The sequence below is a fragment of the Pristis pectinata genome, chromosome X (assembly GCF_009764475.1).
Source record: "Pristis pectinata isolate sPriPec2 chromosome X, sPriPec2.1.pri, whole genome shotgun sequence".
In the NCBI taxonomy this organism is placed as follows: Eukaryota; Metazoa; Chordata; class Chondrichthyes; order Rhinopristiformes; family Pristidae; genus Pristis; species Pristis pectinata.
This window is the reverse complement of record NC_067450.1, coordinates 3,197,473-3,223,186: the sequence shown is the minus strand read 5'-3', so window position 1 is coordinate 3,223,186 and position 25,714 is coordinate 3,197,473. Positions and strand designations below refer to the sequence as shown.

Sequence of the window (25,714 nt, the reverse complement as noted above, 5' to 3'; positions counted from 1 at the left end):
GCTATATTAGAATTGAAAATTAGAATCTTAAAATTAAGCATCTGGGACAAAGTGAGCCAGTGGAAATAAGCAATGACTTGGGTTGCAGGCTTCTTGATCAGCTGAAGCTTAACTATGGTGTCCTCTCCCATCTCCTAAGAAAACAAACACAGTCTCCAAGTGCTGGCTACACAAAAGTTTTTTTTGCAGCAGATGTGAAGAGTGAAAGCAGCAAATAATGTTCTGGAGGTAAAGAGTAGTATTGATGATAAACCCCATACAGAACTAGGATTTCAACTAAGTCAGCAAATTAAGACTAGCTGATTATGATTTTTGGGTAACAAGTATAAGTTTTTGAAGATGGTGAAATAAATTTGGTTTGTACTCTTTGGAATTTTCAAGATAACACTAAGGGAACTGTCACAACAATGAAGTATGGTGAAGAGTGCAAACAAGTGATAAAATTGAAAAAGGGGAAGCTGGGAGCAAGGCAGGACATCAGGTAAAACCTTCATTTGCAATGCCTCACAGCTCCAGAGACTTGGGTTCAATCCTGACCTTGGATGTTGTTTGGAATACAGTTTGCATATTTGTCTTATGACTGCATGGGCTCCTGCCAAGTGTTCTGGTTTCATCTTACATCTCTAAGAATGTGCTGAAAGGTCAATTGGCTACTGGAAGTTGCCCCTTGGTGTAGCTGAGTGGCAAAAGAATTCCAAGGGGTGTTGATGGGTATGCAAGGGAGAACAAGTTGCAGGGTTATGGGGAGAAGAGAGAAATAGGACTGATGGGATTGCTCTGTTGGCAGTCAGCATGGACCCATTGGCTGCCTCCTTTACTGCAGTAAGTAATCGCAAGAATCTTGTGAAATTAATCACCTCGAATGTCATAGTAATGAACAGTATAAATGAGTTCAAGACAATCAGATGAGTTGAGAGTGTAAAACTTGAGCTAAGTAGTATGTAGAGTTGAATCAAGGAGTTGATAGACACCATTGCATTTTAATATTTGTGAAAATTATTATAGAAAGCAGAAACTGAGAATCTTTTACAATCTCAAAGTTATTAATACAATGCTGCAAAGACAACAGCCAATTTGCACACTAACTCCCAACAAATGACCAGATTATGTTATGGATGTCTGTTGAGGGATAAATTTTTGGCAGGATACCTGGTGGACCATCTCTACTTCAGAGATCTTTATTAAGCATCCAAGATGATGGACAGAGCTCCAGTTTACCATATGAAAAGCAATATCTTTACCCACTGAAGCTTCATTCTACACAAGTACAAGCAGAGAGCTGACCACATGACTTCTCAAACTGAATCTACCATCCTATAAGATCACAGTTGATGCTCCACATCATCTATTTTCCCACCTGGTTTCCAGGTCCCTTGATTCCTCTAGTGTTCAAAAATCCTCAAATATATGCCTTAATCTCAGCCTCAAATATAATCATTAAGCATCCAAATCCCTCTGGGTAGAGGATTCTAGAGATTCACCACCTTTTGACTTTTTTGTCATTTCAGTACCAAGTAGTTGGCCCCTTACATCAAAGTATGTTCCCTAGTCTTTGGAGTTCTTCCCTATCTTGAGAAAGTATCCTGTCAGAATCTTATACATTTCAATGAGATCACCTCCCTCATTCTTGTAAGCTGTAGTACTACTCAATTTCTTCAAAAGGACCACCTCTTATTCCAAGACTCAGTCTTACGAAATTGTGCTGCACCTTTTGCACTTCACTTTATTACAATACTGACCATTATTTACCTTCTTAATTGCTTGTTGTACTTGCACATTAACTTCCTGCATTTCATGATCCCTTTGAACACAGTTGCTCGATTCTGTTTTTCTTACTAAGAAAGAGTGAATTCTCTCACATGAAACTCCATCTACTTCATCCTTGCCCACTCAAACTGCCCAAATCCCTTTGCACAGTGTATGCATCCTCCTCACAGCTCATTTTCCCTTCTAGGCAATGTGTTCAAGTGTTGGGAGTGGGACTAGAACCAGTCTTATGATTTAAAGGCAAGGGTGCCATCCACAAAGCCAAAGTTAGACCACAAGACATGGGAGCAGAATTAGGCCATTCAGTCCAGTGTCTGCTCCGCCATTCAATCATGTCTGATTTATTTTTCCCTCTCAAACCCATTCTCCTACCTTCTCCCAGTAACCTTTGATGCCCTTACTAATCAAGGGCTAATCAACCTCTGTTTTAAATATACCCAATGACTTGGCCTCCAAGCAGTCTGTGGTAATGAATCCCACAGATTCACCACCCTCTGGCTAAAGAAATTCCTCCTCATCTCTGTTCTGAAGGGACATCCTTCTATTGAGGCTGTGGCCTCTGGTCCTAGACTCTCCCACAACTGAAAACTTCCTCTCCACATCCACTCCATCCAGGCCTTTCAATATTCAGGAGGTTTCAATGAGATCCCCCTCCCCTCATCCTTCTGAACTCCGGTGAGTAAAAGCCCGGAGCCATCAAATGCTCCTCATACATTAACTCATTCATCATTCTCGTAAATCTCCTCTGGACTCTCTCCAATGCCAGCACATCCTTCCCTAGATACATGGCCTAAAACTGCTCATAATACTCCAAATGTGGCCTGACCAACACCTTATAAAGCCTCAGCATTACATCCTTGCTTTTATATTCTAGTCCCCTCAATGAATGCTAACATTGCATTTGTCTTCCTTACTGCTGACTCAACCTGCAAGTTAACCTTTAGGGAATCCTGCACTAGGACTCCCAAGTCCCTTTGCACCTCCGATTTCTGAATTCTCTCCCCATTTAGAAAATAGTCTACGCCTTTATTCCTTCTACCAAAGCACATGACCATATACTTCCCTACGCTGTATTCCATCTGCCACTTTGCCCACTCTCCCAACCTGTCCAAGTCCTTGTGCAGACTCCCTGCCTCCTCAATACCACCTGCCCCTCTACCTATCTTTGTATCACTTGCAAACTTGACCACAAAGCCATCAATTCTGTCATCTAGATCATTAACATAGTTAACATGGGAAAATGAAAAACTCTAATTTGTTGATCCCCACCCACCCTAGATTATTCCCTCAGCTCTACTAATTAATGGCACAATTTTTCACTTCCAATTTAAACTTGTGTATTGGTTTAAATTTGAACAGACTATCTTAGCAGACTTAATAACTTAAGCCAATAGATTTAAGGACCCAAAAGTTAAAAGGTTTTTAAAAACAAAATGAACTACATCCAATTGATCAAATGTAGCATGGTACCAAGAGTTTCATCCCATTGGGTATATACATTAGGTCCACACAAGTACCCATACTTTTGCTGGTAGTAGTACCAGAGGGGATGGTTTTGTGCCAAATAGAAATTTCAATCTGGCACAGCTGTAGCTGCTCCAAGTCTGGGGTTAAAAGTTCATTCTTAAAATGAAGTATGGGGATCTTTTGTTGGATCTGGCCCATGGTATACCAGACTGACATCCCATATTTTAATGAGAACAAAAATTCACATTCATTTTTCCAATAAAATAAAGGAACTGATGGTCAACTCACCTGATCCAAGGAACATCATTTTACATCGGTTTTTGAATGGAACTGCTGCAAAGAGAAAGAAATATGAAGGTGGAAGGGAACAAAAGACATTTCTTTTTGACAATGAGCAGCTGATTTTCATATGGAGTCTATACATCCGGTGAAGCAACTACCCTGATACTTGCAAGAGGCCCGAACCATTTTCGTGCTCAGGCATCATACAAGTGGGATTGACAAAATGCCACTGGTAAATAAGCTTTGGTTGATTAACTTGCCAATTAGGATGGGAAAAGGGAAATATTTGATCATTCCTTTGAGCAAAACTAGAAGCAAACATTTAAAAGGGTAGGAGGACCACCAAATTGATAAATGATATGGAAGATCAAATAGTTAACTGTGACAGGAATCCTATCTGATAAAATTAACATTGTCACAGTTCTTCTCCTATTGTCAGGGTGCACACTTACTGAGGTACAGGTGAATGAGATGCCACCTGCCCTCAATTATCTAAGACCACTTTTTGTTCACGTGAGCATAAGCAGCAAGCATTTGACAATGTGAAGTGCCACTAGATAACAGTCAGGACTGAGAACCACAACAGTTTGTTCAATTGTCTTAACCAGGGACAGAGGTCAATTGAAGGTATATCCTCCAATTCTTCTATTACCCTGTGAATCAATGAACTCTACATAGATTAGAAGCTGACCAGTCCTTTCAATCTGAGTTAATAACTGGGTTTACAGAAAGAGAAAGCACGAGTCCCTGTTTAAATGAATTTGTCCAAAAGGTCTTGTTTGTTCATATAACTGACAGAAAGATAACCCCCTTCTGGTGAGCCCAGTTCCTTGCTCAAGAATATTTCCTGGTGAATTGACCAGCAAGTTCCATTTACAGAGGGTCATTCAATATTCTTGAAAGAGTAGGTCAAGATGACAAGTAGATTTCAAAAAATTTCAAAACTGCAATAAATAAGCAGCTGTTTACCTTTTTGAAGTCAGGTTATCCTTAGTTTTGTTGCTCTCTGTATTCATACTAAGTGCCTTCCAAACTGTAGATCTGGACATTTCATCAGAGATGTTAATTTCAGATGGATCACACCTATAAACAAAATTTAAGTGAGGATTAACAATATGTACTTAACATTAAAAATATCCCAAGGCACTTCACAGGAAGATTATCAAACAAAATTTGACAAGAGCCACACAAGGGGACATTAGGGTAGAAGGGTGGATTTTAAGGGGTGTCTTAAAGGAGGAAAGGTATAGGTGAAAAACCTTTAATGTGGAGCATAGGGCACAGGCATTAGTGGAGCAATTAAAGTGGGAACGTTATGAAATGTCAGAGGAGCACAGACATTTGAGGGTTGTAGGGCCTGAGTATAGAGATAGGAAAAGGCAATGACAGAGCAGGATTTGAAAACATGGATGAGAATTTTTTTTTAAAAAAAGTTATGGTTCCTGGTTAAGCAATACAATACATCTTAGCAGGTTAAATGGGTGAACAAGACTTTTTGGGACTTATAAACACAGGCAGCAGAGTTTTGGATGACATGTTTATACATTGGAATGGTCATGTCTAGAGGTAACAAATGATATATGAAAGTTTCAGTGACAGTTGAGCTGAGGCAGGGAGCAGATTTGGGCAATGTTATGGAGCAAGACATTCTTAGTGATGGCATAAGTATCTTAAGTTCTTCATAGGATCAAATATAACACCAAGGTTGCAAAGAGTGTGGTTCAGCCTTATTTACTAGAGGGATGAATTCAGAGGCAAGGAAATAAAGTTCATGGTGGGAACCCAAGATAATGGCTTCAATCCTCCAAGTATTTAGTTAGAAGAAACTTGTCCATTTTCCAGTACTAGATGAACAAGCAATTGAGGGGTGATGGTGAGGTAGAATTACATGTCCTCAGTGTACATTGAAAACTGATGTGCTTTTGGATGAAGTTGCTAAAGGGCAGCATGGAGATAGGAAATGAGAAGGGGCCCCAAGGACAGATCTTTAATCAAATAATGATTAATAGTAGATTAATTCAGTTGGTTGTTTTCCCCCCCATTTTAGTCACCTACAAAGCAAACATGTCAAAAATTTCCTTCAACTTCAAAAGACATTTGGATAAGTACATGGATAGGAAAGGTTTAGAGGGATATGGGCGAATGGAACTAGCTTAGGTGGGCACCTTGGTCAGCATGGATGAGTCGGGCCAAAGGGCTTATTTCCATGCTGCATTACTCTAACTCAGAAGAGCCAAAGAACTGCAGATTTGCTTACTACTGCTGCACCTTCTGAGTGGTGGTGTTTGCTATGAGCTATTGCACTCATGTTCAATATGGGGAAAATATTCCCTTCCAACTTCAGATTTTAAGAATGCAAACAAAAAATTGTGACTGGATTGCTGCTGCATTTTGTAAAACAAAATTAAATTATCTTTAAGTACATTTAGAGAAGCTGTCTTGATAATAGACATTAGCAAATTTGAGTGACTGAAGTACACCCTTGAATGTGTTAAATCCACCAATAAGACCACTTCAATAAGACAATCATTTTGATAAGGCAAAGATTCTCAAACATTTTATGTTGCAGTTCATATTTGGAATTCCCTCCATTTGATTTCCAAGGAAAAATAATTGTTAAATGCAGAGGAACACAAGAATTTGACAGCTTATGCCCTTCCCTTAAAATTACATCCAATTTTAGCAGCAGCAAGGTAGGTCATCAACCACTGCAGTCGATATGATCAGTGTTTCTGTCACTGTACTTAATAGCCACTTTTTTTGAAAAACAGTAACACATTTTGGCTGCAGCATCTATAGAATATACCGCAGAAACTCACTTAACATTTCAGTCACTCTCATGATCTTGAGCACACAGGACTAGAGCAGTTATGTCTTGAGAACAATCTTCAAATTCCCATCCAGTTTTACATAATCCTAACTTGACAGACATGTCTGTTCCTTTGTCACTGGGAGAACTTCCCAGAATTCCCTACTTTCATAAAGAGTAGCAGTTCAAGGCAGCCCAACATAATTTTGTAAATGGCAATAAGTCTTCGACAGTTTGGTCCACAACACAGAGGCAAATTGTCAAACAGAATCATTCTCTGCAATGCCATTTCATTGTGACTCCACTTAACTGCACAAGTTTTTGGAAAGCAAGGGGGGGAAAAAAAGACTATTCCATTGAAGTTAAAATTGCATTCAAGTGCAATACGTTTTGTTTTATTAATTACAGGTGCAAAACCAATTTTTTTTTTTAAATGTCATGAATGCTGACAAAATAATTACAATGTTCCTAAGCGGAGTTGCACAATTGTATTTTATTTTCTTTGTAAATGCACTTCATGCGGCAGTGATTTGCTGCATACCATTTCAAAAAATTACTAACCTTGTTGATTGCTACATTGGTTCTGGTAATAAGCATTATGAAACAGGCAACAAGCACTGTTGCCACGAAATTTTAAACTTAGGCTGCAAGGTTTTGTTTATAAAAGCAGAAGAAACAAAGCAAATGCAGTACACTTTGTGTAATTATCCCACACTTTCAGCTAACAACCAGAAGAAAAATAGATTATGCAAATGCTGCTGGACAATGCGCAAGTTTTGCAGATTTCAGCTTTTTGTTACCTCAAATGATTCAATAGTCATACAGCAAGAACAAAATGGTTCCATTCAGTTATGCGTCCACTGCAATGCATTCTACTTTGCAAAAGCTGCATTTAAGAAAATAGCGCCAAGCTGCAAGTTAGAAGTGACTGAAATCAAAAGTAATGCTTAAAAATGTATAAAAATGGCATGTCACAATTATGACATGAGCAAAAAATTTAGACACAAGTCTTGATGCTACTCAGTGACAGGGTTGTCGATGGTAATTCTGCTTGCTGTATTGTCATTGTGCCGTTATCCAACAAATTAAAATATCAGCTTTATCCAGTACATAATTGCATTGCTTTACCCTAAACATGAAATCTGTCAAAAGAGTATGTTGCTGCAATGTTTGGCACAATTTTTAATATATTGGCCATACACCAATATAGCAGTGCTGCATTTGAGTGTAATTTCACTACACAGAAGATTTTGGATAAGTCATAATCCTACTGGTATACCTCCAGTGAACCAATTCTAGTTTTGATGGAATGGTACTATCAGCAGCATTCAGAAAATGGTGACATAACTTTACCTGGTAGACAATTGAACTGCATGTAAGAAACATTCAAAAACTAGACTCAATACTTACAAGGAACACTTAACCTGATTGGATTTACAAGTGTTGGCATTTTTATGAAATCAATATGGTATCTGATATCATTTGGATTAAAAAAAATGGCTGATTATACACGAAATAGCATGAAAACATCCAAAATGGCAAATAAAATTGATTTAACATAATTGGGAAGGAGTATTAAAAGCACTATTGACTGGATTACCTATAAATATTACTCTTTACTGGACTCTGAAGCAGTTTTCTACTTTCCATTGGTAGCTGCACACCACTGTCCCCTGGTTCCAGCATTTTCTCCGATTCCTGTTAGAGAAATAAAAACACTGTACTAGATCAAAAAACTATCCAAAGTGATGTACTGATGCTAAAAATATTGCTAAAAATTTTCCACAGCTTGTCACAAATAACAACCTGTAGAAAGACAGTTATACTGATATTCATGGAAGGAGTTTTTTTTTTGGTAGTATTAATGAGATGGCTGGAAAATAAGTCTTATTCTGACTAAATTTCCACACTATTTACCCCTGCACATTCTATTACATACAGTCTCATTAGGAAACACCAAATTAATCTTTTATTTAAAAATAATCCACCGAGACACAGAAGGGTTAAATGGGATTATTAGTTAATGCACAGAACGTCACTTTTTACAATTAATTGTCTAAAAGAAAGTTTGTGCCAAACAAGAAAACTCAGCCTTAAGGAACAGGGTAATGGTATATTTTGTTAATTTTTCAGGAAAGTAAAATTGTGCAGAGGAAGTGAGGTTTGCCAACTGTATGCTCACTTGCTAATTGTAAACTATAGCAGTGCAGTGATTTAAGCCAGGCCTCACCTTACTGAAGTGTTTTCAGTGTCTACTTGGGCAAGTGCATGCAAGGCCACATACTAAAGACATCTGGGGAATAATTTTATACTATGCAAGTTGAAGTGTGTGCAAGTTGTATATTATCTAGTTCAAATCACAGGTGTCCTGTTGTTACATCCTGGGTTGTGTTCAGGTAACTAAATGCTGAGCAGTATGGGCACATTGCTGGATGCAAAATACACAGATTGCTGAAGGGGGCAACTGAGACAGTATCTATGGCATATCTGCATTTGGTAATAGTGCAGTTTTGTTTTGGTACTTATGTACATGACGTGTAGGAAACCTCTAAACAAGCAATCCCATAGGAAATATTAATTGTTTTGTTCCACAAAATTATTACATAATTTAATGAAAACAGCTAAAATTATTTTAAGTGGCTTAAGTTGCACTGAGTATACGTTAAATATTGTCTACCTTCCTTTACAATGAACAATCTCTACCTGAAGATCGTAGAATTGAGAGATCTGTATGCAAATGCTGTACACAACTTCATCTTCAAAACAAGTCACTTGCTGTAATCCAAAATATTATAAGTAACCCATGAGATAATTTATTCCATGTCATGGAGTGTAGGTAGAGTGATGATATAGCAGTTTTGAGTCACACTTCTATATCATGATAATGCAACCAACTGAATTCCTTGCACTGAGTTCAGCTGGATTCCTTCTGAGAGGGGTGGGGAAGAGGAGGGAAAATGAGAAAGGTGTAAAACAAGCCAGTATTTTCACTGTTCTTATGGCCAATATAAATTGTCATTTGTATAGTTTTGGGGAAGATTGGAAAGTTGTTCCCATCAGGTGTGGGGAGGGAAGGGGAATTCAATGAGTGGAAGAAAAGGAGTTTATTTTTTTTTAAAAAAGGGACATTTGCACAAGGTTGTCACTTTAAGCTTGTGAATGTCCAGGTACTTATTGCAGAGCATTTAAGGATCTACAATAAAAAAAATCCAAACTTGACCAATTAGAAGGGTGATGATAGTGGAGGGACAGCATGTTTTGTTCAAGTTACTGGCTGGCCTTACGTAGAAATACATATACCAGAGATCATCACGAGACCTTTAGTCCTAAGGAAATCACTAGTAAATAACTTCTACATGTCAAACTTGGTTTTGGGTTCACATCTCTTTTGGGGAAAAAGGAGAATTGCATTGAAGAGTAATTGGATTTTTCAATGATTAAAAAGGCAAGAGTAAGTGGTTAAAACCCTTCAGTCATAAAAAAATTATAGAACAAGTCTATTATGACAATTAAATCTTACCCCATCCTCTTTGACTTTTTTGGCGTCATCTAATTTTTTCTTCTTACTTTCAGGCATTAAATCATCAAGCCAGCTTAGCTCGCGCTTCAGAAAGCAAAGGTCCATCAATTTTCTAACAAAAACTAGAGCTAATACCTGCAATATATCATCAGAGATGAGATTAAGAAATATTAAGGTAACAACTTACTAGAAAAAGATTCATTCTTATTACTGTACATCTCTACTAAAAACATACAAAAGGACTAGCTTTACTTCGCAAGTTTTCTTTACAGTGCAGTCTTCCGTAGTCATTTTCCCCCTAGTTATTTAAAGGAATAATGCATCTTTAAAATTTTCCTAAAGAATGTATATCACTTCACTTTGTTACCATATTTTCTGTCATATAGGCAGATTCAATATTCTAACATTCAGAATCAGGTTACCACAGAGGTCCAATGTAAGCATTGATATGAAGCCCTAAATATTAAGCATACAAATTTTTCTTCAATAAAATTCATTAACACAAGTAACCAAATAGCAAGTCCTCTCCAAATAACCTTCAGGCCCAATCATCTTCAGCTGCTTCATCAATGACCTTCCTTTCGGCAGAAGGTGAGAAGTAGGGATGGTTGCTGAGTGCACAATGTTCAATTCGCTTCTTGGCAAAGGTGGTGCACACCTGGATATAAAGACCTAGACAAATGTTCAGGCACAGGCTGATGAGTGCCAAGTGACATCTGTGCCACAAAAGTGCCAGGCAACGACAGTCTCTAAGTCTAACCACCTATCCCTGACATTCGAAAGGCATTGTAATCGCAGCGTCCCCCACTATCAGCATGCTGGTCACCAGTGGCCAAAAGCTCAACTGGACCAGACATACAAACATGGTTACAAGAGCAGGTCAGAGGGTGGGCATTGTGTGGTGAGTGACTCACCTCCTGACACACTAAAGTACTTTCCACCATTTACAAGGTGCAAGACAGGAGTGCAATAGAATCCTGTTAACTTGTGTAGATGAGTGCAGTTCCAACAACTGAAGCAGCTTGTCAACACTCAAGACAAAGTGGGTCTCTTGATTTGCACTCCATAGTGGTAGTCCTGCAGTTATTTGCCTAGTCTACTCCAACAGAATCTCCCAAACCTGCAACCTCTACCACCGAGGACAAGGGGAGCAAATGTGTGGGAACGCCACCTGCAGGATCCCTTAGAAATCAGACAACATCCTGACTTGGAAATGTATTGCAAGTCCTTCATTGTCACTGGGTCCAAATCCTGGAACTTCATACCCAGTAGCACTATCTTCAGGATGACTGCAGCAGTTCAAGGCAGCAACTCTTATTTAGAATAAATGCCGGCAGTGCCTGGATCCCAAAAACTGGATTTAAAATCAAAAGTTTTATAATTAGAAATAAGTTGGAAAATAACCCAATTATGCAAGAGCCTAGACATAATTTGAATTGGAAATGCAATACATTTGCAAGACCTCCGCATTTTAGAGTGAACATGTAAAAATCTGAATATTTATGGTATGCTGGATTTTTGTAATAAATAATGTGCCAAAGCACAAATTATGTGCAAAAGGTAACAAATGCTTCTCCCCCCATCTAAAATGGGAAGGAATCTATTGAGAATATGATGCAAGGTTAAAATGACAAATCTGCTTCACTGTTGACATTGTCCAGCTCTTAAATTGTGCAAAATGCCAAGTTAGCCTCAGAGTTGAAATCCAGCTACTAATAAAGCACATCACATGCTCACTGTCTAAATTGAAGAGATAACTCAAGTGAAAACTGAACAATATCAAAAATCAAGCTGGAGGTAACAAGAGGTGTACCCAAGTAGCAACATTCACAATATCCAAAAGTAAATGAATTTGTAAAATAACAGCATAAGGATAATAAAATAATGAAAAGTTTGTATGTATACAGAAGTAAATTGCACATTATATAAAAGGAGCTTGAAGAGCTTTGGGCATAAAATACAATTTTAACTGGTGCTCCCAAAAGAGTGTATTGTGTAAATTGTAAAGAAAGAATATTGCAAAACATGAATACAGAGTCTGCAAAAGAGCAATATGATCACTATGCAGTCCACTCAGTTATTTATAGACTACCATTATCCTTGCAGGAAAGATACAGAGTGCTGTTGCCCTACAAACAGCCATTACATGGGGGTAGGGAGGGAGAGAGTTGCAGATTAGCAAGAACGGATGTAGGAGACAGCAGAATTGGTGGATAGGATCTGGCTGGTCAGTAGAAATATAGCATAGAATGTGTATAATTGCAAGACAGTGATGACAATGATTAAACAGCAGCATGTGACTACACCGTCACAATGTTAAAAGTTTTTATTTAAAAGTATTCCAACATCTCACCCGACAACAGAACAAAATCTATGAAGTAACATTCCTCTGCAAATCAGAAAGCATTCAATAAAGATGTACACCTCAAAATTATGAATGGTCTGGAGAAATGATCACAAGGCAAGTCATTGGGTATAGGTGAGCAATGGACAATACTGATGGCTAGCATAGGGCAGCCAGGTGCTTCAAGACTTAGGATGTCAGCTGGACTTGCCACTTTTATTCAAAGTTCAAAACTGATGGGACACTTAGCATGTGCACACACACTGTAATTCTTGTTGCACTTTCTGGCCGAGTAGTTTGCTGATATCAAATATGGACAGTGTTATGACTGAAGTAGTTGTCTGCCAGTGACTACAAAGCAACTGCAAAGGAGATCACATTGATGCAGACAAATTGCAGTCTATTAATAGCAATCAATGGCACCCTTGGTACCAAGTTCAATGTACTTGGAGACCCAATTAAGAGAAGCACGAGCAAAGGAACAGACAATTCATTGCAGTTCTTGGTCTGATTAGTAGCATAAGGGGACCAAGTTTTCAGCTGCAACATGTAGACAATTGCGCAGAAACAGGGTTAGTCTGAAATTTTTCCAATTGCATTGCCATGCCAAGTGATATCTTTTAAAAAGATGCAAAGCACAAGTATAAGAAATTCCTGGCACAGAGCCCTCTGAATCATAGGTGCTTTGGAATAAAAGCTATTGGAACCTTAAGCAGCTTGCAAGGGTTCTGAACTACCAAGTAGAGAATTGCATAGGAGCAGTTTAAAAGATGGATCACAACATTTGAGCAGAAAGTGTATTGATCTTATTTACTGCATGCACTATTACACAACTGGAAAAAAAATTCAAAGTCTTTTAATACATCCATTAGAAATCCAAAAAGCACTAGGAGCAAGAAGATGGTGGTTAAAGAATCTATTCTACAAGGCCAAGTTTTATATATTAAAAACATGCAACTTCATTTCCTGAATAAATTATCATTGTTCACGATAGTAGATGCTGTTCCTGCACAGAATGCTCTAGCATTGGTGAATCCTGCATTTTTTGTCCATATATGACTTCTTGCTGGTGCTCACATTATGTAATAATAAGCAACTGCCCTTCATGATATGTGCCATAAAACACACAAAATGACAAAATCTGGAAACCTGAGCTAATTGCAGCAACTGACAGGCAATCCAAAAAGTCTGACATACTGCTTGAGCTTCCTCTCCAGAATTATACCCAAAATAGTTTTCTGCTGAGGAAGATGATATAGCTATGCTGGGTCAATTGCAAAATGATTGTCTGACAGAATAGGAGTCATGAGTGGTCTCTGGGAAAGTTTAAGCCACTGATTTGGTGATTAAAGTATAAATTTGCATACAAGTACACAAATGACTACCTATAAATTTAATTATGCCCCATTTCCTGGGAAAGTCAAAATTCCATTTGCCTTACCCATTGCTGCCAAAGTCATTTTTACACAGTGAAATAGACCATCCACCATTTTTAGTAGTATTGCAAAACTGGCTGATAGAGTGGGTATTAGTGCAGATGCAGGTTGGGATTGATGGAGGTTGGCAGTGTAATACAAATGTTGGCCTGTCTAGGTATATACACACCATTAACATAACAGATGAAAATAGGGTAGGGCATACATAGTAAATGGCAGAGCCCTGGAGAGCATTGTGGAACAGTAACGTAGGGGTACTAGCACATAGTTCCCTGGAAGTGACACAGGTAGACAGGGTGGTGAAGGTAGTGTTTCGCACACTTGCCTTCATTGGTCTGGGCATAGAGAACAAGGGTTGGGATGTCATGTTACAACTGTACGAGACATTGGCAAGACTGCACCTGGAGTATTGTGTGCATTTCCAGTCACCTAGCAATAGGAAGGCAAAATGTTATTAAGCTGGAAAGGGTGCAGAAGAGATTCACAAGGATGTTACCAGGACTGGAAGGCCTTTAGTTATAAGCAGAGACTGCATAGGCTGGGACTGTTTTCCCTGGAGCGTAGGAGGTCGAGGGGTGACCTTATAAAATTATGAGGGGGACAGATAATGAATGGCCAGTCTTTTTCCCCAGTGTAGGAGAGTCTAAAACTAGAAGGCATAGATTTAAGGAGAGAGGGGAAAATTTAAAAGGGAACCCTGAGGGGCAAGTACCCATAGGGTGGTGGGTAGGTGGAACGAGCTGCTAGAAGAAGTGGTAGAAGTGGGTACAATTGCAATGACACTTGGACAGGTACATGGGTGGTAAAGGTTCAAGGAGGGATATGGGTCAAATGGGACTAGCTCAGGTACACAATTTGATCGACAGGAAAAAGCTGGGCTGAAAGGCCCATTTCTGTGCTGTAGAATTCAATGACTATCTATGAACCTTGGTCTCAATAAGAACAATTATATTGAGCTATGGTCCACTCAGCTTTCCATCCTCAGGTACCCAGCAAGCTCACGGTCACATAGTCCATGTTCTATTTGGACTACTGGCAGTGGCATGCCTCATATACCCTCTACAACAGCAGATGTTCTCTGCTACTCCTGTTTGCTTACTGATTTTGATTATCTGCTACCCATGCCAATAAATTTTGAAAAACCTCTTCCTCCATTGTGATTATTCTCCTCCTTTTTCTCCCAAATAGACTCCTCGCTCTAGATCGAAGAATGAATTTATTTGCATTTAAATAGTGCCTTTCATGACCTTAGGACAACTGAAAGTGCTTTACGCGCAAAGTCATACAAAGTCATAGTCAACGTTACAATGCAAAAGACAATTTGCGCACAGCAACCTTGCACAAATGATTAACACTGATCTGGTGTTTTTATTTCTGCCCCACCCCCACACAAAGTGATGTTGATTTAGCAATAAACATTAACCAGAAAAAACAGGGACAACTCCTGTGTTCTTCTTCAAAATAGTGCCACGAGATCATTTACTTTTACCAGACATTGCCTTGGTTCAACGTCTCATTCAAAAAAAAAACACTTTCAACAGTGGAGCATTCTCTCAGTATTGCACTGGTTTGTCAGTCCACATTGTTGTGCTTTTAAGTATTTTGTACAAGCCAGAAGCCAAAAGTGAGGGCATAACTTGTAGGGCCCAGAGCTGACTCTTCAAGCTTTTAGACAACTAAAGATATGTTGACAACATTCAAATTCTTGCCAGAACAACTTTCGCAAGGAAGGAATTTCTGGAAGTTCATTAGAAAAAATAAATCATAAAAATGACTCTGCATTAATGCTCATTTTATTTGAATATGCTATACAAATAGAAAAAAAATTAAATCCACTACAGCATGGAGTGAGCAGATGCAGATTGGCCAGTTCTGATGCAAGTTATTGAATTCAGCACCCTCAGATAACCAGCCTTCTTCAGCTTGTCATAACTAGCCAGTTCTGATGCAAGGTAACAGATACGGCCTGGCCAGCTTCCTCTTATTTCAGATTTCCAACTGCAGTGTTCTGTATCTTGCAGTTCCAGTATTTGTTTCTCTATACTTTTATCTTCCACTATTTAAACCTCCTCCTGATAGGTTAACCACAATTAACAATCCTTTACCATCCTCTTGGCCAGTACCAATGCCATCTGTGTTACTTAGTCTTTTGGTCTCCACTCTCCCCAACCTTCTCCACAAGATAACTTTTCCTTGTTCTGATGAAAGATCATCAATCTGAAACATTGTTCCTCTCTCCACAGATGCTGCCTGAACTACTGAGTATTTCCATCATTTTCTGCCTTTTAAAAAAATGGGAAGATGCATATTTGTGTTCACTGCTTCAAATGGCACTTAAACATTTGGCAAAGTCAGGAAACAAAAAGCAAACAAGTAGCCTAGCAAGGTCACTTTTGTATGTTGCCCAATAGAAAGTTGTAAAACTTTGATACGGGCCAATCAGCAAGTCCCCTGTCCACCACCCTTTCGAAGAGAACAGTACAAATCCCAGAGAGACCTAAATGAAGAGAGGGAGGAAAAGAAAATTAAATTTTATCAGTACACAAAAAACATTAAAAAGTCAAATTTTTACCATCATGGGAAAGACAATAGCAGCAGGTGAGGCTTTGATGACCCACAGTAGGATTAGACAGGTGAGCTGTACGAGAGTAAAAAGGTGAACTTTGCGCAGAGGCACATGACGCAGGTAGATAAAGTCCGGCTGGTGTTTGGCTGGCATCGCAAATAGTTGCAGACGATCAAAGAACTGGAAAAAGCAAGTTTTAGTACAATTAAAAAGGGTGTTCATTTAGATCAGAATCACTCAAGTATTGAAGCTCATTTGTAATGAATATTGTAAATGTTACATGTCAAAATTGGAAATACCTTTATTAAAGATCTGAAATATCAATGTAACATTAAGAAATCACAAAATCTTCAAGTACAACAGGTTTCTCAAATTCTTGCACACGTTGGCGATTGCATACTGAGAAAGGCATTACTTTAAAAAAAACTGAATTCAGAGAGGCATTGCTCACATACCTTTCTGCATATGAATACATTTTACTGCCCTCATTACCCCAGTCTCAGGGTGCTTCCTACTTCCCCACTAAATTCACAAACTTCAATATAGTCTTGACAATAGAAAATAAAACAGTACAAGTACACAAATTTAGTATATGACAAAAATGCTTTTGATTGGAACAAGATATGGCAATCTGACAATCATATTTATGATTGTTAATTGGAATACTTAAAAATATACTTTCAATTACTAATATATGCCATCTTACATTGGGTAGGAAAGGGCTAAATTATGCAATAGGCAGTAACTAATTGTGCAAGAGCCATGCTAAGACCACTGTATCACAGATGAAATAAACTAGCTTCTTATTAAAAGTACCATCTCACACTTTATTGTCAAGTCATACCATGGAAGTCTGTGCAAATTGAGCTCCAGAGGCTAAACCATAACAAAAAAATAAAACAGTAGCTAAGTGGGAAACATCCAGGAAGAGGGAGGGGGTAATGTGTACATATGCATGAAGAAAATGAAGGAATATAGTCAATGGCAAATAATAATTTTGAAACAAAGTACTAACAAATAATTTAAAACATTAAAGTAAAACCAATTGAACCACCTACCTTTTCCCAAGGGATGGCAATCCCATTCAAGTGGTTATAGCAAGTGAACTGACATCAGGTGCACTGATGTCTCACTTTATGGTCATTTTGTACTTCCAATGCAACTGCCAGATATCAGTCAGCTCCATTCGGTCCATTAATACACACATAATCATGGTATTATAAACTACTGATTAAATAGTTCTAAGGAAATTGTGATGTCAGCTTCAATACAATAAGATACTGACACCAGATTGATGACACACCAAATCATTGATTCCCTCTACAAGTGAAGAGTCTTACAGCATCTCAACTTTTAAGTACAGAAAACTAGTTTCCAATTTGGTTGGTTGCTTGTTCAAAAGCAGATCTTTTCAAAAAAAAAGAATCAATTTGCTGAGAAATTTGACTGCATAGTGCTACCTTCACTGCCTCACAAAGGAAAATAGACGTTCCTTGAAGTGGAATATGTTTCAGAGTCAAAGTTCAACACTGGAAATTTAACCAGAAACCTCCTGCCACAATTGTGCATAATGAGCCATTTTACATGGACATAGACATGAGTGAAATTCCTAGTGCAATATTGAGAACATTGCTGGTACAAATTAGGTCACATTCAAAAATGTGTCCATCATTGGACACCACAATCCACTTAAGTTTTCATAAACTACTTGATCTGCAAGACCAAGGCACCTACCCCAAACAGGTCCCAGCCAGACACTGGGAAGCTGATTGAGGTGTGTCCCTTTTAAGTTATTTTGCTATTGGCTCTCATTTGACCCCCTCCATTACCATTATTACATTAAATGTTAAACATTGTTCACTGTTGTATCTTTTAAAGAATAAATTTGAGAAAGCCACCCAAAACAGGAAAAGTGGCCCAGCCCTGGCTATAAAGTCAAAGATAGTATTAGATCAAAGGAAAATGGATACAGGACAAACTGCAGATGCTGGAAATCTGGAGCAATACACACAAAATGCTGGAGGAAGTCAGGTCAGGCAGCAACTATGGAGGGAAGTGAACAGTCGACACTTTGGACTAAGACCCTTCATCAGGGTGGAAGGAAACGAACAGTCAACGTTTGGAAGAGCAACACCTCATATGCCGCCTTGGTAGTCTCCAACCTGAAGGCATCGGCATTGATTTCTCTAACTTATGGTAACCACTCCTGTTTTCCTTTCTGCACCCCCCCCCCCAACCTTTTCCCTCATTCCTGTGACCCTTCACTTTTCCCTCCACCCCACCCCCTCACAACCTGCCCACCTCCTTCCCTTTATTCCACCGTCTGTCCTCTCCTTTCAGATTCCTCCTTCAGTCCTTTGCCTCTTCCACCAAACAGCTCCCAGCTTCTATCATTCCCTTTTACCCCCCCCCCCCTCCCTCACCTGGATTCATCTATCATCTGCCAGCTCATGCTCCTCCCCCTACCCTTTTATTCTGGCTTCTGTCCTCTTTCTTAAAAGATCTGAAGGGTCTCAGCCCAAAGTGTCAAGTTCATTTCCATCCATAGATGTTGTCCGACCTGCTGAGTTCCTCCAGCATTTTGTGTGGGTTGCTCCAAAAGGCATGTAATCTTGCCTAACAAAACAGCAAACTTGAGGATTGGGAAGATTTCAGAATTCAGGAGAGGACAAAGGCATTAAGGGAAAGTGGAATACAAAGAGTAGGCTGACAATACCAAGCTAAATGACAGTGTGAATTGAGAGGAGGATACCAGATCTGGCACAAAAGCAGACTGGACACATTCTCTCATTTAGATGGTAGATGAGTTGATGTTTCATTTGGTTGTAAATGTTTAGAACCAGGCGTCAGTTTCAAACCAAGGGCTCAGTCATTCATAAGAGATTTCTCTCCCTCCCCCACCCAAAGGGTAGCAAGTTGTTGGAATTTTCTGCCTGAGGGGGCTGTGGAAGCTTGGTTCCCAATTATATTCTAAAGAGATTTTTACATATTAAAATCAAGGAAAATTGGGTTAGAGCAGGAAAATGTTACCAAGGTAAAATATCAGCCACTTTCATATTGAATGGCAAAGTAGACAAGGGGCTGAGTGACCTACTCCTGCTTCTTCTACTTATAACCCTCCATCCCCCATCAAGCTCCTGAACCTTGCCCAACCCCAATTCACCTAGTATCCACCCTCCTATTAACCAGTGATTCCAAGCCCTTGGCTCACTTACTGTTGATATCTGACCCAAGCTCCCAATTCCCCTTCCCATCTGCAACCCTTTTACCCCCAGACCTAACATTGTTCCTTGTGGTTCTCTGCCCTGCCCTCAGCGATGAAGGAAAATCCTTGGCTTGTACAAGGCCCATTCAGCAGTGCTGATTCCTTCAGCTACTGAACCTTAACACAGTAGGTCCACAACCAAAGCAGTTGTTGATATGCCACATGACAATTATTAAAGCATTATAACAGACACCAATGAATTTCCTGGCAAATGCACCTTTAATGTCCCCAATTATATTCACAATTTCCACATATGGTAGCTATGGAATAAGGTCCACTTTGCAAACATAATTCTCACCTGAATTCCTTTCAGCGACGAAACCCCCATGTAAAGAAAGACTCCGTAAAGCACAGGCATTGGAATGAACTGAAAATACAAAGTGATTGGAAATATCACAATAGAACCTTCAAATAACTATTGTTCTGTTTAAGTCATTCTGCTTTTAATGCATCTCTCTTCACCATATCAAATGCAAGAGTGAAGAGATAGGGTTAATAGTAAGCCTCCATGGTTACAAAGTAGGCCTGCATGTGTTTTCAATGCAGGACCATACTCAGCTTATTGCTGCATAAAAGAGCTGTTTGAATAAACAGAATTCCAGTTTTCCCTTCCTCACTTCCAGTGGGAACCATATTTACTCAGCAGCTTCTTTGATACTAAACTTGACCTCAGGAAACATTTGGAAAGTCATTCATGCAAATCCATGCCCAAATCATTTTATGGTGTGGTGCCAGGCATGACAATGTATTTCGTATATTTCAGGTTAAACAATAATGAACATCTAGTTTATTAGCCTTAAGCTCACAAAATCATAAATATTGATGGGATCAACCAGGGCATGCATTCTCATACTGATGGACTTTTGCTGCGATTCATCTTTTAAAGCATTTTTTTTTGTTAAGATTCTCACATTCTATGCATCTTTTAAACAAAAAAAATCATGTATTTTCTTAATCAAAGAGCAAACAATAAACTGGCCATATACAACCTAATGATTTTAACAGTAAATGAGAAGAATGACTAATGGTAAACAATGACTAGCAAACTTAAATGAAATTGGCATCACAATGAATCCATTAAAAATGATTTTCATGTTATCAACTAGCAGGTTCCTGGATTAATTCATTAATATACTCTACATTTCATGTTGTTCCATTAAATTTAAGGTTGGCTCAATCAAACTTCAAAGAAATTACAATTAATGAAAGTAGGAAATTGCCACCATACTTCAATTCATTAAGCTTGAGGAATTGGTTAGATCAAAAGATCCTCATGTACCAATGTATTATGTGCTCCTAGTTCAGAGCCTCTTCCACGCCTGTCAATGAGAGACTTCAACTTCCCAAATACAGACTGGAACCTGCTTAGTGCCAAAGGTTTAGATGGGACGGAATTTGTTAAATGTGTCCAGGAGGGATTCCTGACGCAGTATGTTGACAGGCCGACTAGAGGGAATGCCATGCTAGATCCAGTTTTAGGAAATGAACCAGGACAGGTGAAGGATCTATTGGTGGGTGAGCATTTGGGGGGGACAGTGACCATTGCTCCATAACCTTTAAAATTGTCATGGACAGGGACAGGTGCAGAGACGACAAGAAGATATTTAACTGGGAAGGGTGAACTATGAGGTTATAAGGAGAGAACTTGGGAGTGTAAAGTGGGATGTCCTTTTTGAAGGGAAATGTACCATGGAGATGTGGTCGATGTTCAGGGATCTTATGCAGGATGTTAAGGATAAATATGTCCCGGTGAGGCAGAGAAGGAATGGCAGGGTGAAAGAACCGTGGGTGACGAGAGAGGTGGAACGACTAGTTAGGGAGAAGGTAGCATACATAAGGTATAAGCAGCAAGGTTCAGACAGGGCCCGTAAGGAATATAGAGTAACGAGGAAGGAACTTAAAGGGCTGAGGAGAGCTAGAAGGGGACATGAAAAAGGTGTTAGCTAGTAGGGTTAAGGAAAATCCCAAGGCCTTTTTCATGTATGTGAAGGGTAGGAGGATGGCTAGGGTAAAGGTAGGTCTGATTAAAGACAAAGGTGGGAGAATGTGCCTGGAGGTGGCGGAAGTGGGAGAAGTTCTCAATGAATACTTCTCTTCGGTATTCACCGAGGAGAGGGGTCTCGATGACGCAGAAGGGAGTGCTGGTAAGGGTAATGTTCTCGAGGTTCTAGATATCAAGAGAGGGGATGTGTTGAAGTTGTTAAATAATATCAAGACAGATAAATCTCCGCGGCCTGACGGGATTTTCTCCAGACTGCTTTGAGAGGCGAGGGAGGAGATTGTTGAACCGCTGATAAGGATCTTTGAGTCCTCGTTGTCCACGGGGATGGTGCTGGAGGATTGGAGGGTGGCGAATGTTGTCCCCTTGTTCAAAAAAGGTAGTAGGGATAGTCCAGGGAATTACAGACCAGTGAGCCTTACATCTGTGGTGGGTAAGCTGTTAGAAAGGATTCTAAGGGATAGGATCTATGAACACCAGGAGAATCATGGACTGATTAGGGACAACCAGCATGGCTTTGTGAAGGGAAGATCTTGCCTCACAAGCCTGTTAGAGTTCTTTGAGGAGGTGACAAGGAAGATTGATGAGGGTAGTGCAGTGGATGTGGTCTATATGGATTTTAGTAAGGCGTTTGATAAGGTTCCTCATGGTAGGCTTCTTCAGAAGGTCAGAGGCCAAGGGATCCAGGGAAGCTTGGCTGTGTGGATTAGGAATTGGCTTGCCTGTAGAAAGCAGAGGGTTGTAGTGGAAGGAGTGCCCTCGGATTGGAGGGCAGTGACTAGTGGTGTCCCGCAGGGATTGGTTTTAGGACCTCTACTTTTTGTGATATTTATAGATGACTTAGATGAGGGGGTGGAAGGCTGGGTTAGTAAGTTTGCGGACGACACTAAGATTGGCGGTGTTGTGGATAGTGTGGAGGGCTGTCGGAACTTACAGAGGGATATTGATAGGATGCAGAGCTGGGCTGACAAGTGGCAGATGGAGTTCAATCCGGAGAAGTGTGAGGTGGTACACTTTGGAAGGACAAACTCCAGGGCAGAGTACAAGGTAAATGGCAAGGTACTTGGCAGTGTAGAGGAGCAGAGGGATCTGGGGGTTCATATTCAGTTCACTGAAAGTTGCCTCACAGGTGGATAGAGCAGTTAAGGCAGCCTATGGGATGTTAGCTTTCATAAATCGTGGGATTGAGTTTAAGAGCCGCGAAGTGATGATGCAGCTTTACAAAACTCTAGTTAGACCACACTTAGAGTACCGTGTTCAGTTTTGGTCGCTGCATTATAGGAAGGATGCGGAGGCGTCGGAGAGGGTGCAGAGGAGATTTACCAGGATGCTGCCTGGATTAGAGCATATGGAATATGAGCACAGGCTTAAGGTGCTAGGGCTTTATTCACTGGAAAGGAGGAGGATGAGAGGAGACATGATAGAGGTATATAAAATATTGAGGGGAATAGAGTAGACAGCCAGCGCCTCCTTCCCAGGGCACCAATGCTCAAGACTAGAGGGCATGGCTTTAAGGTTATGGGTGGGAGGTTCAGGGGAGATGTCAGGGGGAGGTTTTTCACCCAGAGAGTGGTTGGTGCATGGAATGCACTGCCTGGGGTGGTGGTGGAGGTAGATACATTTGACAGGTTCAAGAGTTTGTTGGATAGGCACATGGAGGAATGTGAGATAGAGGGATATGCAGGATGAAAGGGTTAGATAGTGAGGGTGGTTTGATGAACGGCACAACATGGTGGGCCGAAGGGCCTGTTTTGTGCTGTATGGTTTTATGGTTCAATTATATGGAGCTTCAAGCTCCATTTATGGGTGTATGGGTGGAAATATGCTGTGTGCAACTCACAGCATCATTAAGGGCAAGCACCTCGCACCTTATTGCACTGCACTCTCTCTGTAGCTGTGACACCTTACTCTGTACTGTTATTGTTTTTACCTGTACTACATCAATGCACTCTGTACTAACACAATGTAACTGCACTGTGTAATGAATTGACCTGTACGATCGGTTTGTAAGACAAGCTTTTCACTGTACCTCAGTACAAGTGACAATAATAAATCAATACCACCTGATGCCCTGATTAGGTCTGGCTTGCTAAACTGAATTTGTGCACGAAATACCTGGCCCAATTGTGTGATCAACATGATCTTTGCCTGGAAATGATTGCTGAAATGGACTGCTCTGGGTAAAACCTAATTTTGCATGGTTAGCACTCTAAATGTCTCTAGTCAGTTCAGAAACCACCTGGTCCAGTCTCCTGATGATAGCAGCTTCCTTTTTAATAGCACACACCAGTGCAGCTGAGCACACAAGTACCAGGACAGTAGTGGAAAACAGCATTAGTCTCATGATGAGATTTCATTGCCTGCTTCTGACTGGAGCACCCAGTGGTACATTGCAAGCAGATGTGTAGACTTTGTTGCCACATGTTGCATAACCATACAAACTGGAGACAGGAGCCAGAACCAGAGCAAGCACAGCAAGGAAACCTAGAGATTAAAGACTAGGAAGCAAATTCAGAAGAGCAGCATAAGCAAGATGGCCAGGAAGGCAGTGGTTTCCAGAGGGATTTCTTAGTTTAAAATCCACAGCCTTATCTTTTAACCAAGATGGGAAACATTGCAGAGGATTCCCTGATTCAGATTCTTCTCTGCAACATCAAAAGTCCTCAAAGCAAGTTAGATGACCCTCATCTACCTCCAATCATTACCATCAACTTTGTACACAGTCATAACCAGCTGGGAGAGCCCCAATGACAAGATTTCCTCACATCCTGCTTTGCAGGTCCACCTACACTGCTTATAAAACAATGAGTAAATCCCTGACCAATTACTAAATAGGATTTGCTCCACCACTTCTTTCCCTGATGAGTTACCTTGCTCAAAGAACTCAAAGCTCTGCATAAAATATTCTGTTTTGCAAGGATCTCCGCTCTGCAGATGCAAAGTTCAACGCAAATCAGTTCAATGCAAAACAGTCCAACTTATCTTGAGGACATGAAATTTCTTCCCACATTGCTCCACTGCACTTCAAATCATCGTTCCTTGATTAGACTATGAAGACGCCCCCTGCCTGGCAGGTTTCTTGGGCCCCTGACGCTCAACCTCCCTTTAGCCATGCACCTTTGAGTGAATGTGGAAGCTCTCCCCTTCTCCTCTGTCACCTTCACGGTAGCATACATTACTGCTGTGTGGTTGCCATGGGGAGTGTGCCTCAGAGGTACTGACTGCCTTCTGGTTGCTGCACATCTGTGTTGGGAGCTGCACTGCATTGAGTCCCTTTCACAAATCAAACAAGCCCCATTACAGCACTCGTTTTTGGGTGTAAACCACCCTAACATTGCTGCAGTCTGGACTTGGGCCACTTTTGCAATGAGCACAATACAATATCTAGGCAAAGATACCAAACTTTAAGATTTATAGAAACCAAAGTAATTGAGTGGTCCTATAAAGCTCCCAAACAAAATCTTATTTCAGTTGGCAGCACTCATTTCCATATCAAAAATTTGTGGGTTCAAACTCCATCCTGAGACAAACACAAATACTAATGAGATGGGGGTGAATTAGTGGCCCAATTTTGATCAAAAACAATATGCTAGCATTGTATTTTCAGTTTGAAGGGGCCACACTTCAGTCAGAAACCACAACTTGAACTAGTTAAGTAGTTACAAAGCCAGTTAAATAGTTACAAAGATCAAAAATGACCAAAAGGTAGAATGAGAAATTAGATTTAAAGATTTGCTTATAGATAAATGTCAAACATTTAAGAAATGTTTGATCATTCTAAATACATATACATTCCACAATGAAATAAAACTCCATGGGAAAAGTCAGAAGCCATCTAAAGAGTTCAAGGGTCGTATTAAATGAGTAGGCTTAATGCTAAACCAAGTAGCAAGCCCAAGGATGGCAAGAGTTTAAAGCAGCAAATTGACAAGGGCGAATGACCAAGAGGGAGAAGACAAAATGAGGAGAGAACTTCCAAAGCTAAATGCAAAAAGGAAAGAGTTACAAAGGAAACGTGGTAAAAAGACACTTAGTAAGCCACATCGTTAGCAAAGTCGACTTGAATTTTGAACTCGAGTATTTCACCAATTTAAGAAGCTTTTGAAGATTTGACTAGCAGAGGAGATAAAGATAGGAACCAACGTATGTAGTACATATGGATCATCTGAAGGAATTTGATAAGGTACCCCACAAAAGGATGATACACAAAGTAAGGTCATAGGATTGGGTGTGTCATATTAAACAGGGATACAGGATTG

At 39.9% G+C, this 25,714-nt stretch overlaps 1 protein-coding gene across 3 annotated transcripts in view; it reads right to left on the bottom strand.

The window, feature by feature from the left end:
* LOC127566949 (electroneutral sodium bicarbonate exchanger 1-like) overlaps positions 1 to 25,714 on the bottom strand; it is a 158,026-nt gene that overhangs the window by 2,983 nt on the left and 129,329 nt on the right. For all 3 annotated transcript variants that reach the window (XM_052009507.1, XM_052009508.1, XM_052009506.1), the window contains 6 exons: positions 19,755 to 19,823; positions 16,198 to 16,371; positions 9,846 to 9,980; positions 7,926 to 8,023; positions 4,486 to 4,599; positions 3,523 to 3,567 (listed from right to left, as the gene is read on the bottom strand). In XM_052009507.1, the coding sequence (XP_051865467.1) occupies positions 3,543 to 3,567; positions 4,486 to 4,599; positions 7,926 to 8,023; positions 9,846 to 9,980; positions 16,198 to 16,371; positions 19,755 to 19,823 (615 nt within the window). In that variant the 3' untranslated portion in view covers positions 3,523 to 3,542. The remainder of the gene's footprint in view (positions 1 to 3,522; positions 3,568 to 4,485; positions 4,600 to 7,925; positions 8,024 to 9,845; positions 9,981 to 16,197; positions 16,372 to 19,754; positions 19,824 to 25,714) is intronic.